The following is a 15841-nucleotide window of genomic DNA, read 5'->3' as shown; positions in this document are numbered from 1 at the left end:
GTTGTTTTTTTTTTTTTCCTCGTTGTTCATACCTGGTGTTTACATGCTCTGGATCCATCTGGCTTTTTAAAGTCGAGACTATTAGATATTAAAGAATTCCTTAACCAGACAACAATAACCATCAACCCAGTTGGGCTGGAGCTGTTCCAGGTTTTCTCTCTCTCCAAAAGTGCAGATATCTTCTTTCTGCATTGCAAGGCTGTCTTCAGCTGGCTGTGACTCAAATACAAGTCTTCCAGATGTCGGTGCAGGATACTGTGATGAGACTGCCTTTCTGTTTCCAATGTTTAATTGTGGAAAATGAAAGGAAGGTAGTATCTTGTTTTGGCAACAGATCATGTGCTCCGATTCCTAATTTTATTACATCTTACTCGCTAGAGCATGGAAGAAAATGACTGTAAAAAGCAAAGGTGTTTCTTTTCTGCTAGCAAAGTTGAAACCAGATGTGAAAAAAATTTGATGGCAACACTGAATAGAGGTCACTAGCTAAAAACATGGGTTGAATGACTTATAATGGTGGGTTGGGATGAGAAGGGTTAATTCTCATATAATTTCTTTTCTATTTCCATGTTATTTTTGTGTGGATGCCATTCATCAATGTTCAGAAGCCCTCAATTTACTGTTTACAAAGTGTTCTTAGCAACAGTGGAAATAACCAAAAGGGAATAATATGAACCCTTTCCTCTTTGGGAAGGGAAAGGGAGGAAAGTGTGACTGTTACTTCACTTGTGATGCAGTGCAACATTTCTTAAAATCTTAGGGATCTGTTTACTTAGGTACCTTAAATATGTGAAGTGAAGAATAAAATTCATGTTAAATGGAATGCAGTAAAGTCACTGTCAGATGTATTTGGTAGTCTTTGTGTGTATGCATGTGAATGCTGCATGTGTTTAAAACGTTACATATAAATAACTAAATGGAGGTGGTAGCCATATGAAAAGCTATCATATCCCTCTGTTACTCTGTGGAGAACAGACCTGATCTGGACTGGTACCAAGTTAGTGCTCAGTTTTAAATAATGGAGTTCAGCCTGCCAGGCAGAACAGATTTTTCAGCACTTGGGAAGGCGCTCCCCAGTTTTACTGGTGTCTTGACATTTGTCTTACATTCCCCAAATCCAAGAAAGAAACAACTTCCCTCCCTCTCTTTGTGACAGGTTGTAGTTAAGAAAAGATTTGGCCTGGTTTATCCACACTTTCAGTTTGGCTCAGGTAAACTCAGGAGGGATTGATCTGCAGAATTATTCTGCAATTGCTTAGCACCTCTAAAAGTCAGTCTTGCAGTAAACTATATGCTAGACCTTGCAGTGAGCTCTGCGCAGCTAAGTTTGGTCTTCAGACTGAACCCCACAGAAATCAGAGGTCATCTTGGTGCATTCAGATTCCAAGTGCAGGCTTATAGGTGGACAGATACAAGAAGTATTCTCCAGTATTATTCCACAATGTTTTTGTCCAACAGGTACCCAATACCTCATGGATGACAGAAAGGTTTTATCAGTAATAATTGTATTTACCTGGCTTTCTTGTTCATTGGTATCCCTCTCCCAACTCCTCTGGTGATGAATCCTTTAAAACCAACCACGTTGTTTGTAATGTGTATGTGTTACTGTAAATACACACAAAAAACCTTGAAAGCCTTAATGGTAGACAAAGAAAAACAAATGCAGCATGTTGTGTTTAGGAGCAGTACTGTCTGTCAGAAAAACATGGCCATGGGGGAGAGGAACCTGGAAAGCTGCCGAAGAGCTATGGTGGTTGCAGGTCAGAAGGGAGGGCAAAGGCATGAATGTTCTCAGCCAGTGAGCGAAAATCTTCTCTTTCTGCATTTCAGACTGCATTTTTTTTGTATCTGGGAGTCGATCTCCCAAGCAATGCGTTGGGTGCAGCCTTCTCACTTCCCTTATGCTATTGTGGTAGGTCACGTAATGTTCAAACGACACTCAGGAATCCTGATGTGTGTTTGTGCCTCTTCAACACCATCACTGTCAATTACTAATCCTGAAAAGTAAGGTTAATCTTCAGGTTTTTGAATCATATCTGTAACTTTTAATGGTGTGTTGCAGCCGTTCCTCTGCAAGGTACTTTCTAGCTTAATTCAGTACAAAAAGGGTAAATGAAAACTAGTATTCTGAGATTATTGCTTGCTGAGTACATTGGATCTGTGGTGTTTGGCTGCTCTACAGAAAAAACCCTTATAAATTGAAAGCCGATTGAAACGTAAGGCTGGTGTGTACTTTTGCTTTTATCCTGGTACAAGGATTTACCCCAACTCCTGCAAAAGCAGCAGAGAGAAGAAATTGCCTCGGTTAATTTGCACAACAAAATGAAGATGTGATAGTGGCACGGTTGGCGTACCCATGCTAACTTTAATCCAAGTAGCACAGGTAACATGTTCAGAGGAATTGATAGTATAGGTGAGCAACAGCGTATGTATGCAAGGCTGCAGTGCTGTCGTATACTGTATGTTAGCTTGTGATGAAGTCTCTGCTGCTTGCTTTCTGCTGCTGCTGTGGTTACCTGCCTTAGCTATGTAAATGCTGTTATGAGTGTGTCTGCCATGGGATCTTGCACTTTCATTTTGCAGTGTGCGTGAACCTCTGAAGTCGCATCTTTAACATCCCGGGCTGAACATACAAGAACTGCATGAAAGTAAAAAGCAAACGCTTGCTTATCTTGATGGTTTTTACCAGTGTAAAGCTTCCATGAGTGATGCTGCACAGAAGGGGGTATTGTCTTTTAAACAGTCAGCCACATCAGGTTTCTTGGAGTCTCTGCACTTTTCCTTCTTTATACTGAATCAAAGGGGCTCTGCGTGCCACAGAGTTGAGCTCCACTGGATGTACTAGTATGACCCTAAGTGGGAGCAGGCTGAGGTGGGATTAAGGTTCACTGAATTGTCATTGGTGAGTTGGCATCCATCAGTCTTGGAAACTTGCTTAGAAAGGATGCAATCAGAGCAGCCCTGTAGGGGATGTCCTCCCTCCAGCCATTTCTGCAGTACCTCTGGCTGTGGAAGGAGGGGAGGGAGAGGAGCTAGTGTTTTGAGTGTAACTGTATTGTAATAGACCAGATGAGAGTTTGGGATTTGTACCGCAGCATCTGGGTTTTGTGAGACCAGGGGAATTTTTTCCTCTCACTTTTTAAATCTTGCACAGAAAATAAGAATTGTCTTATTTAAATAAAGCATAAAGTATTGTCATAATAAGACATTGCTAATTACTTGCTTTTGGGTATAGTTCTGTGATACTGTCTGTTATAAATGCTGGTTGCTTACATGAACAAGAAATAAATAGATATTGTCTCTGCTCCAAATAACTAAAATTCAGCATATCTAAGTATTTAAGTTATTGCATTATTCTATTGTATGGCTGCCTGCATCACTGAAATAAAGGAACTGCAGCAATGTAGCCAACAAACCTTTAATAAAAGCATTTGATTGAACAGCACCACGTTGGATCTAGTCCACCAGAATAAAAGCAGTTTGGGGCTGTAGTGTCTTGTTAAACACATTGTAAATGTTTTTGGCAAGAAGCTTGGTTGAATCCAACCACTTCTGGACAGCCAGCATGTCAGAGCATTTCTGAGTGAGATATATCACCCTGTCCTGGACTGATAGCTTTGGATAATCCTCTAATCTGAGTGATTGCTTAAATGTTGCAGCCTGTTTAGTTTTGCTCAGTCTAGGATGACTTGCTGCCGGAGAGCTCAGGGTGATTTTTTTTTTTTTTTAAATTAAAAAAGAACTGCAGCTGAAGAAATTAATTTAACTCCAGCTGTCTAGGGTCCAGGCTGGACTTACGGATGTCGTATCCTAATGCTGTATTGGTCTGTTAGAGACAGCTCCTGACCTCTGTTGTTCCTCTGGCTTCTGGGATTTTTGCTGAAGCTGTCAAAGAGAAGGTGACTTGAAGAAGGCAGCTTGGTGTCGGTTTTGCTCTGAGGACACTGAAGCTTTTGCTTGTCCTTGTGTCTGATAGGAATAGCCTCTAGTCATAGACTACTTGCCTTCCGCATATACCTGTCTTGTGCTCACACTGCCATCGCTACCTCCTTACAATGGGGCCGGACCGCATCCCGTGCTCTATAGAGACATGCAGTAGCCAAAGAACAATTGAGAAGAGTTTTCCTTTCGCTGTCTGCATGATGGTAGAGCAAAGTTGTTTTCTTTGCACCCTTGAACTGCAAAAAATTGGTAAATCAAAAGGCCGGCTTGGAGGATGCTGTGGAGTAGAGGATTTCAGCTAAGAAGGCTGTCCAGTTATTGCTTGTGAAATAGTGTCACATCAGGATTGTTGATTTTGCCCTTGTTTTGGGGTTTGTGGAGAAAGTCAGGCACCAGGGCAATGTTTCAGAGTCCCAGTCTGCTTCTTGGCCTCTGCCTCCCACCAGGAGGACAGCGTGGGGGTGACGTCCCCTGCACCTGGGTTGGGCTGGTGTGCCAGCGCTGCTGGCAGTGGAGCAGAGCCCTGCCCTGGGGAGAGCAAGAACCGCCCAGAGCCCAGCTGTACCTTGGGTAGCTGGAGCCTGCTCTTCCTCCTGTCTGAGTTTTTGGGTGGCTACAGGCTTGTTTAATCCTTTCTGTCGTTGTCCAAGGAAAGTTACTGCTTTGGCTCACAAGTGAGAACGCTAAGAAACAAAAGATTAATTTCTCTCACTCCCCCCCACCCCCTCCTTTTCCTGGCTCCACTCTTTATTGTTCTGAGAACGGAGAGACTCCTTCCCCCCTCCTCCAAGAATCACAACCATTTTTTGTTTTGTTTGTCTTTTACAGATCAATTTTGTAGCCTGTCAACTGTTTGCACTTTTGGCTGCATTTTGGTTTCGTATTTACTTGGGTCCCAGTCATGCCAGCTCTGCTGTTCGCCATGCGTTTGCCACCCTCTTTGGAATATACTTTGCTGTCTTCTGCTTTGGGTGGTGAGTATTTAGTCACCATGTAAACAAGGCTTGGGTAAAGATATTTTTAAACTTCGTATCAGCTTTTCTGGATTACATCTTTTTAGTCTTAAGGCACTTTCTATGTTATCCTAAAAAAAAAAAAAGAAGAATTCCTAGCCAGCATAACCATCTCAAACTTTCAAAGTAAAATGAGCCATGAAAGTATTTGTAAGTGAAGTATTTAATTTGTGATGTTTGTTCTGGAAGTTAAAGCCACACCAGTCTGCTGTGAAGATACCTCTTTTGGAAAAGATGCGTCTAGTTTGAATGTGCATTTTGAGCTAGGCTGCTCTTTCTCTGAATGAAACACATTGACAATATCTTGTCAATAAGTATTAATCTATGTAGGATATTCAGGCTGTAAAGATGTCATTGTGATAATCCATGTTTGCTGATACCCTGGTATGACGTTGCATTTATGTCATTTGCATGGAAAAATATTCCCTCGCTCTGAACTGCCAGCCCTTCCAGGTCACATAGAAATTATCTAAATACTCACTTTGTTGTCTTCAAGGTATTCCATTCATCTTTTTGTCCTGGTGATGATGAACTATGGTATTATGAATATGGCGAGTATTCCCAACATCCACAGGTGAGCTGATGTGGCTGCAAGTCTGGAGCTGCCCCTCTGACAACTTCTCTCCTTTCATAGAGAAGCATGAGGATTTTTTAGGACCACCTTCTATTCTTTCCTGCCTATCTTCCCCAGTTACTCGCAGGAGCTTTGTTCGTTCGGTTGCAGAAGCAGATGTAATCTCAATTTGTGGTTTTTGCGTTGATATATTGCATTTCCTTATGAAATTGCTGGCCTCAAAAGTTGACTTTTGTAGACTTAATAATTTATGCCCAAACCTCTGGTTTCTTAAATATAATGAAGTCATATTCTCCTTGGTCTTGTGTCCTTGAGGATCGCTTTTGATAATCCTTTTTAATGTGTTTTCCCCCTTGCTGTTTGGCCTTTAAGCATTTTCCACTTATTCTTGAGTTAAGTAGTTCAAATAAGGTCACTATGGCAGCTTAACTTAGTGCTCTATGAAATTAAGTCTTGCATTTGGTACTGGGCTTTGAGCTTGAAAAAGTAGAAAGTACCAGAAATATCATTGCTTTGAAGCAGAAGGTTACGGCATCATCATGAGACGTTCTCAACCATGGGATCCCTCTTTTCCCTATACAAATGTCTCAGAGGAAGGAAGACAACCTAAGACTCCTAAAGTGCTTTATCAACTGAGCGCCTTCCTGGCCGAAAGACAAAAAGCGCTTTCATATGAAAATGAAAACTCTATGGCAGTTATATCTGCTTCTTTCAGTGAATAAGAGGAAGTTCATGCAGAAGAACTCTGCTCAGTAACTGAGCCTTCTCGTGTGGGTACCATACTTTCTGTTAGAGTTCAGCACGTGGGAGTTTTTTAAAATTGTGTAGGTGGAGTCGTTTCCTTCCCATCAATCTGTGCAAATAGGAATTTTTATTTGTAAAACTGCTACTTTATAGCAACCTAGAAGGACGAGCTGGTAGTTCTTTTGTGTTGGCTTCCCTAAGAGCATGTGGTTAATACTGTGGTTTGGTTTGTGTGTGTTACAGGTGATTTCTGTCTCTACACTATGTGGCTGTTTCTGTAGCTGCTGCTGAATGCTCACATCCACATCAGTCTGGGCTGGGGAACGGAAACCCTTTCTTCGCTTGTCTTCAGGGCCAGGGCTGTCTGAGGATCTGATGCTCAGATAATCATCTCCCCTTCTTTTTTATCTCTTCCTGAGGTGACCCCTCTCTAATATCCAAATGGGAACCATCACTTATGATTTCTCTAGGATTGTTTAGAAACGTGAACCATAAACAACAGGCCTGTCTAATGCAGTCGCTAGCATTTTGCACCAGCAAGATAGGTATTAATCAAGGAGGTTTTTTCCACTCCCTCGCAGAGTGCAAAGCCCAGAATTCCAAAGGTAATTAATAATTAAAAAAAAAAAAAAAAAGAATTGGACAATGTTTATGAAAGAAATGCCACCCAGAGACCAGAAGGAAAAGGTGCTAAAAATGTGTATTTCTTGTCTCCTGGTCATTGTCCCTGCCTGTCACTTGGGGGAAACGTGGGAGTTACTGATTGTAGATCAGAGGAACCAAGTCGACAGAGGGAATCATCCAATACTTACTTATGTCTTCCTAGACAAGTTGAGGTGGTGGTAGGGAAATGGGCAGTTTCAACAGGAAACCCCCTCACTCTTACTGTTTAGCCAGTTACTCACAATGGGAAAAATAGCTATGTACTGCAACACAAATTAAGCTGGTTCATATAATGTCGTCCACTGCTGCGAGATAGTCATGTGATTTGAGTCGATGTGAAAGAGCAATCCAACATGCTGAAAAACCTTAGGAGGGCTGGGAGGATTGGGTTAGGACTTTTCTACCGTATTCCACTAGCCATAGCAGTGTGACTCAAAGTACATCCACATTATTAATTTTGGCAAAATAACAGTGTATTCAAGCTGCTTGAGAATAAACTTGAAGAATGCCAGTTTAAGGGCTGGACCTGTTCATACAGAGGGCCTGTAAGAGCACTGGATTCTTCACAGTGGGGCTCCAAGACTTGGCTTTTGTCCCCCCAAAACCCAAGTGGAAGTGAACGAATGAAATAAAGAAACTGCATAGTTTGACCTGCATGCTCCTTTCCCTGGTTATTTTCTGCTAGTTTGCTCTCTGGTGAGGCTGCCAGCCTTCAAGGCCTATAAATGGACAAACTAATCCAGCATCAGAAATGATCCCAGCTGCAGCAGCAATTCAGTATATGTCTCCCTGCTCGCCTCCCTTTCAATCTAGGTGCTTTACACTTAAAGACACTTTTAAGCATTGAGGCTTATTTTAGATGCTTCATCCCATCTATCACAGTTACATGTCCGAGCTGGGTGATTTGCCGTTGGAGGGATGCTTGCCGTTCTCCGTCGATGAGAAGGAGCCCGAGGACCTCACTGAGGCTGGACTTGGATGCCTGACTGAGATAAAATAAGATAATTTCTGCCCTGAATCTCCTGAAGAAGCTGTCATGTCCCCTCAGCCTGCCTTTCATCCAGCTGTTTGCTGTGGGCCACGTGACCTGCAGGTTGCCTTGCAATCCATCACTGTCATTCGCACTGCACTTTATTAGTCCCCAGGGAGGAAAAACTCATTTCTTTTAAAGCCAGCCATGATTTGACAGAGACCTGGCTCATTTTCAGTTGTCTGGTGACTGTTTCTCGTTTGATTTCATCTTTAGATCCCCACCATAACCAATCCTCCCATGGGTCTGGGGCGACCCCACTTGGCAAGCGTGCGCTACCAGCCTCCCTGACCTCCCATGGCTCAGCTCTGCTGGGTGTGTAGGATGTGTAGTCTTGTTCCTCTGTAGGTCTTTGCATCTTCTCCTCCACGTGGCTATCTTTTCCTGATGCAGGGGACACCAGTAGACCTGGTCCTGGCCTGTCCATGGGATGCAAGCCTTTCATTCTGGTGTCCCAGCTCTCTGTTGCACTGTCTAGTTTGCTTCATTTGTCAGTCTTGTTTCCAAATACCCATCTGCTTCTCACCTCCCCAGTATTCTCTTTCTTGCTCGGGTAAATACAGGGAGAAGTTAGTTGTAGGAAAGGCTGCATCTGCCCCACTTAGATGCTGCAACGCCTCCAGTCCTCAGACCGTTCAACTCTTAAGATAGAAAGAGTCATGCTACTGTCCTGCCTAACATAATTTTGCGATCAACTTGAAAAACAGAGAGTGAATCTGTCAAGCTCCACTTAAGGAATGCTTCTTCTGGAAGGGGGCATCTTTCAGCATTTAGAGCTGAAAAGATTAGGCTATGTGTCATTATCTGCCTTTATACAAAATCAGAAGAGAGAAAGTATCTTAAACTTGAAATATTTTAGTTTCTGGTAGATCTGAGGAAGAGTTGTACATGTAAATAAAGAACACTTACAGATAAAAAAGGCAATGGATAGCTTCAGCGACGCACATACAGTATCATCTGGTTTCAAATACTTTAGTCAGACAGAAATTTCAAAATAATACGTGAGGGTGGGAACTCTGAAATTGAAATTCCCAACTTAGAAGTGATCCTATTTCTTCTTTTCTTTTTCCCCATCCCCAGTGTGAGGAGACACCTCCGTAATGTTTCAGCTGGGTACACAAAGCCATCAGTCCTCTTTGAAAATTTCTGCCAGGTCTTGTGACAGACTTGTTAACAACCTAATTTGCAAAAATCAAACTCCACTCCTAAACAAGCCCAAACCCCATTTGAGTGATTCTAGTTCTTGTTGGTACTTGTGTTGGTAACTATGTGTTCTGTATGTTGTGTTTTTAGGTACTCCTTTGTCGTAGCTATGGGATACCTCACGTTGTGCCACATAAGCCGAATATACATATTTCATTATGGTATTCTCACTACAGATTTTTCCGGGTGAGTCTTTGCTTGTGAGTCTGCAAGCTGGGTCCTGTGTCAATTAGTATTAGTTAAATTTGGTATGTTTTAGGAATAATTTTTATGTTACCTGGGGAGTGCCTGCAGTTTTGTTTCCCTTAAGCTTTTTCTAAGACTTTTTTTTTAAGGAAGGAATAAACACTGTGTGATTTTTGCATTGACTCATTATTTCTGCTGTTTTCTTGCTAGGCACTACCTAGTTAGGAAGGTAGAGCTTGGTTAGCTATACTTCCACCTAGAGCAGCCTGGGAGGGTAAGTCTGCACAGTCGCTCGCTGGAGCTAGAGGAGCGCTTATAGCCTTGGTGAGCGGCATGGCTGGTGCTCCGGTCCCTGGTGGTCTGTCCTGAGAGGTGGGGTGGGCTGCTCTCCTCCCACCTTCATAGGCACAGCTGTTGGCTGCGGGTCATCCTTTCCCCTGTTCTGATTTATCTTGATGCCCCAACTGGGAAGGTGTTTCCCACCTCAGGCACTCCAGCGGGCGGGAGAGGAGGGCTCGGGCAGGGGGTGAGTGGCTGGGGGAGCTGGGAGGTGGGTGGGTAACCTGGGCAGAGAGACATGAGATCAGCTTTTTCTCTCAGTGCCAGTCTTATGGGTTCTCTCACAGGGGCAGGTTGTGGCTGCCGTTTAAATAGCACGACTTTTTATACGCCATGCATTTCTGTGGAACAGTGTTTTTCATATACACTGTAGTATCTGTCTGATTTCACTGAAGCAGTAGAGGATGCTTTGCAAAAATATAGACAGCTAACTATATATTTTGTTTATGAGAGGAAAGTATACTTTTGCATGATTTAAAACCAGTGTGCTAATGCGTATTCCACTTGTTTAATTGAATGTCTTGAATACAGAGTAATTAGTAACATACTATGAAAAACCTCTGTAAACTGGCACAGTAAGTTACAGATGCCTCTTCCAAGCCCCTGTCTTCTTACAGGCAACTGGAGCTTTTTGCTGTCTGTGTGCATGTGTCTGTGTGTGAGGTGGTGGTGGGTTGAAGCATTTAATTAAATTGTGGGGGGGAAGTTCTTCTGAGACTTTTGAGGTTTTTTTCTTAGAGGAGGGGGCAGAAATGGGAACTCATACATTTAGAGAAATTTAGTTCTGTAATTTTTTCTGCGGTTCTTTTAATACACAAAAGCATGTCCTGAAAGAGCATGACACACCAAGAAGCCTATAAATGGGATTGGAATGGTATAGCTCTGTGTGTGTATGAGACAGAGACAGAAATACGAGAGAGCATGCTTTTTGGAATAGTGTGTTCAGAAATGCACTGTGAGGCGTATTAGCGGTCTCTCTCTGAAGACATTTAATAAAGATCCAGCTGAGACTGGGGATGGAAGAAGAGGAATGGTGGTTGCTTATATTGTAGACTAGGTAGCATTTTCTGCTCCCTTGATGAAAAGGGAGCTACTTTTATCTAATGATGAGCTTAAGGATAATAATGGTACTGAAAGAATAATACCTGAACTTACTCTGTTATTTGATTTTGTCCTGATGCTTTAAGATATAAACTAATTCCTAAACTTCAGTCAAACATAAAACTGCCAAGTAGTAAGCAACTGGGAAATGTAGTATGGACATGAACTACATCTTCATGGTATATTTTAAAAACTAACAATAAATAAAAATATTGTAGTGGTATTAATAAAAATTTGCAATCCAAAGTGCTCAAATCCAGGTCAGCCTCCTAAACCTGTCTTAAAACCTGTTTTTCTCAGCTGTAAGTAATATGTGCCCACTGAGGCTTTCTGCACATACCTAAACAGATGGGATGACACGGAGGGACAAAATATACTCCCTGACCACTGTTTTACCGTGTATGAGCAGCAACTGAACCTCCTCTTGCTCATCCTCCCATGTTTGATGATTCTACATCTATTGCATGTGGTAATAGGGAAGCATTCAGACAGGCTTCTGACTGGAAGGATGGCCTTAAAGTTCTCCTTCAGGACTTCAGAAACAACCAAGACAGAATCCATGGAGTGATGCCCATCTCCCTCCAGCCTCCCACCCTTTTGGGTGAACGTGGCTGGGGATATACACTGAGAGGGCAAAACTCTGGATTTAAGGGAATCTTTAAGAGGGAACAAAAAGCCTGTCATCTGCTGACTTGTATTTGAGGTCTCAGTATCCCGTAAGTCTCTGGTGATATCTGATTGCAAGGAGGAAGTTTTAATCCACATCACATAGGCATGTAGCCAGTTCTGGTGCCATCAGCTTTCCAGTGTCGGTTCCCTAAAGTGACGAGCCAGATGTTAGATGAGTGTTTCCCGACGTCGGTGCTGAGAGCTGGCATACCTCATTTGCTCTCTTGACCTGCTTTGTGCACTTAACAGTTTGCATGCATAAGCCTTCTGATGCGTGCTTGCAAATGTATTTTTTTGGTTCTTTAGTAATAATTGGTTGTGCTATTTGTTTGGAATCCCCCCATTTTGAGAACACAGCTTGTAAAATGCAGGTAGAGATGGACGGAGGACAAGGTAAGTTTTGAGTCATGTCCTAAGTAAACTGGAAAATCAAACTGTGGCTCACCACTTCAAGGTTAAGAAGTAAGGAAACTTGTTCTCTACTGATGACTAGCTAATTCTTCTAACTCATGCAAAGGGTAGGTTTGGTCAGTGACTCCCACAATCAAAACTGTACTCAAGCTGCTTGCAGCAATTTCTTGATTTAAGAGTGTTTCATGTATTGCATAGTACTTAGGTGAAAAATCAATTTTTTTAAAAACTACATGCCAGGTTTTAATGAAAACCAGTTCCAGTTTGCTACACTTTAATTTTAATTACTTTTTTAAAAATGTATATATATTTTATCAAAGTTCTTTCAGTTCTTTTATTTCACAAAAATGTGGTGACATAATTTAGGAATTTTCTCCTGACTACTTTCTCAAAAACTATTCATGTTTGAACACTAATTGTAAAATAACTGAATGCTGTGCTTCCCCCTTAATTCAAATCAGACTTTGAGAGAAACATGCCTATTTTACTTTGCTTGGTTTGCCATAGCATTTATACATTGTACCTAGGAATACTAAATCCTAACTCTTTCTCTCTCTCTTTCTCTCTCTTATTTCTTCTTTATGCTAAGAGGATTATGCTGGTAAGTTGCCTGGTTTCTATAGAACTTTATAAAAATGGTAATACTAACATACAGTTTGGGTTTTTTTTCCTTTGTATCACAGGCTCAGACCGAGCATAGTAATATTATGGCTTTAGGGAGAAATTAGCTTAAAATAAATCAAGGGATCTCGATTGGGATTTTTGGAAACTAGTAATAGATATGGTTTCAATCTAGCAAGCTACATTGAACAAATGCCATATGCATATGATCATCTGGACGGGATTCAGAGGAGCTCCTCCTCACCCATATGAAGTTGTGTCTGCTTTAATCCTTTGCTTGATTAAGACCATAGAGCTTTTTGGTTTCCTCTTTGAATTCTTGCAGTGTCTGAGCAAAATTTCCTAATGTTGCAGCTCATTTGGTGAATGTCAGGGAATGATTGTACGTATGTGAGTTTCTTGGTGCCATTCCTTACAGAAAAGAAAGTCTGTTTGTGAAAATCGCCACACACACTGGCATTGCTTTCAATCTTCTGTTGGTCTTAGAGAGACCAGAGCTGATTTACCAAGGGAGACTCGAGCAGTTTTCTTCCCTACAGGTGTCAAATCTGTACCTCTTACCTGAGTGTTTTGGTGGACATCACTCTCCAGAAGGAATGGACATCTTTACATGTTTGCTCTGTCCCAAATGCAGAACAGCAGCAGCATTCTCAGCAAACCGCTTAGAAAGGGATGGTCGTTGAAAGAGCCCTCTCAAAAAGCCATATAAGCAGATACCTCAGTAACAAGTGTCACTTCAGGGCAGTGAATTTTTGTTGGGTGGTTAGTGCTTTTTGCTGGTTTTTCGCCTCTCAGTGGCTTAGTATCAACCACAAAAGAAAGGAACAAAGGTACAACAGCCGTTGTTTACAAAGGAAATACATTTGCTGATGGAAACGAACATAGGTGTACTCTGTTACCATGTTAAAGCACAATGCAGAAATACTAACTGGTCCAGCGAGTTCAGTTGGTTATTTTTGTTTTCTTGTCTTTTAAATGTATCAAGTGCAATATGTTGCCTGCAGTGTATGTTCCAGCAGCTCTGGGTAACTTGGGTCTGCGGCAAGTCCCCAGAGGCAGTACAGTAGCACACGTGCAGAGGGTGAGTAAGAGGAGGTCAGCCAGTTTTCCGTGCCCGCTCGCTGCTTGGCTGCTCTGCTGGGCATTCGGCCGCTTGAAACTGCACTGAGATCACTTACCATTGGTTACACAGAAGCCCTGCAAGAGCCGCAATATGGGAATTAGCCAAAATTCAAGCAGGCAGTCAGTACTGGAAAGTTCCACATATCTAGTGCATCCCGGGGCACTTCTCCAGAAGTAAATATTCTTTTAAGTGAAATGCTTCTACCATGAAGGTGTAAGAAATGCTCTTTGGGAGCTTTCACCAGAAAAACATGTGAAGCAAACTGGAAATTGCTTTGGAGGCGTGAGAGTGTTTAGTAAAATATTTTTCCTCTGTGTGCTTCAGCACTTCTTCATTTTGCTGTCGAAAGCAGAAGTAAGAGCCCGTTGCCAGTGAAGTCGCTGTGGCGTCTCTGGCTCCGCGATCCCCTCTGCAGCACCGTTAATGTCATAGCAGAGTGTGACTGTGTGAACTTCTCATCATGGCTTCAGGGCTAGAGAGATAAACCTGAAATAAACATTTGCTGTTTTGGAGTCTGGTCTGCAATGAGCCTTTTGACTCCACCTCCTCTCTTAGTGAAATCAGGTCAGTGGAAACTATTTCTAGCGAGTGTGTGCCAGACTCCTCCATGGGATTACCTAAGGTCAGGCAGACACTGCTGGGTAAACGTCTCTTCTCTCATAAGCATCGAAGCTTGCTCAGTGCAGAAGCCAGCCTGTGATACGGGGAGGATCCCCACAGCAGGCTACAACCGGTGCTGACATCTTTAGTTCCACTGGCCTGTGCTTCTGGGCAAATTTATTACATTGGGGCAAGCCATGTTTAAAAATGACATTAACTGGTATGTTTTCATTTGGGAGGTTTAATTAGGGGGTAAAACCCTCTATTGAGCATTCTCTGTAAACTGTTGCATCTTTGCCTTGTGTTATTTTTCAAGGCATCTAACTGAAGGTAAAGGCAATTTTGTTTTTTTTTATTTGTTGAAATTTCATATTTCATACTGACTCCCTGGGACAATTTTTTGATGTTTTGGGTTTTTTTAATTAAAAGTTGGCCACTGCAATTTGTGTGTAGGAGGTACAATGCAGCTACAACCTGAGATTAAACTCTTAGCCAATGTATAAAATATAGAGGGGGAGAAAAAAATGACACCAAAGGTAAATCTGATTCTGTGCTTCTGTGCTAGTTTGTAACTGTAGTGGATGTAGAGGATGTAGAATCATAGCACTTAGCGTGTAGCTGCAAAGCGGTTGGAAGGTGTTCAAATATGATTGAGTTCAAGTCATTTAGGCTTCTTAAGTATGTGTTTTATTTCAAATGCCCTGTTTCTAGGGGTAGATCTTCATGCTTCATCTGTAAATGCAAGTATAGTAGGTAGATCTTCTTTTTAAATTCAACCTAATAATTTGCCCCACTCCCAATAACCTGTGCATCTCTCAAAATTTGGGAGAAAGAAAGATTATTGGAAGTTTTACAGCTTTGTTAACTCCCCTTCTTGTTTGTAGCACTTCAGGCTTTTTTTCCAGTAGAGTCTGAGGTTTAAAATATTATCATGTCAGAAACAGTTAACTATATGTGATATGATGCCATATTTTACATATTAACTTGTTCAATGTTTTATTGCTGTTTAAAATTAGAGGTTACCTGAAAGGCTGAACATAAATGACAATTCAATACTCTGGTATTGCCAAGTTTTAATAATCAGAACTCCTGTGTATTTAGGAAATGATTATATTAATTTTTGCCCCTAAATTAAATGTATTTTTCTTATCTAATTTTTAGTATTGATTCAGGACTTGTGTCCTCATGCATTGCTTTGCAAATATGGGGGAAAGGACTGTTTTTCATTCTGAAGAAACAAAAACAGTCTTAGACTTGCTCTGTGTGTGTGCGCGTGATGAGATTGGTGAGTCCCCAGGGAGGAGTGGGACAGGTGTGGGTGTGCAGAAGGTGGGGGGCCCCCACACCCCAGAGGGGTGCCAGAAGATGACAGAGCTCCAGCACTGCTATTGCTTTGTTGTGCTCTGCCCTTTCCTGCAGCGAAGGCTTGGTCCCCCAGTGAGATGAAGTCAGGGGGGGAATGGTAGGCGGGTGAGGAAGGAGGAAGATGCTCCCTGTTCACCTGAAACCTTGCTTACCCTTTGTGTGAAGCGTTTAATGATATCTGATACTGATCTTGTGAAAGATTTAGAGGGTGTCATCTCATTGCCACTGTACAGCAGGTTTCCACCTTCATGAGTGGG

The 15841-nt window shown here is 42.0% G+C and overlaps 1 protein-coding gene across 1 annotated transcript in view; it reads left to right on the top strand.

Moving 5' to 3' along the window:
- The window catches only part of MBOAT1 (membrane bound glycerophospholipid O-acyltransferase 1), a 58615-nt gene that overhangs the window by 19747 nt on the left and 23027 nt on the right, over positions 1-15841 (top strand). Inside the window, exons 2-4 of the mRNA XM_076330629.1 lie at positions 4771-4916; positions 5452-5529; positions 9260-9355. Coding sequence (XP_076186744.1) covers positions 4771-4916; positions 5452-5529; positions 9260-9355 — 320 coding nt within the window. The remainder of the gene's footprint in view (positions 1-4770; positions 4917-5451; positions 5530-9259; positions 9356-15841) is intronic.

Source organism: Aptenodytes patagonicus, chromosome 2 (genome assembly GCF_965638725.1).
Source record: "Aptenodytes patagonicus chromosome 2, bAptPat1.pri.cur, whole genome shotgun sequence".
NCBI classification, from domain to species: Eukaryota; Metazoa; Chordata; class Aves; order Sphenisciformes; family Spheniscidae; genus Aptenodytes; species Aptenodytes patagonicus.
This window is presented reverse-complemented; position numbering and strand designations above follow the sequence as displayed.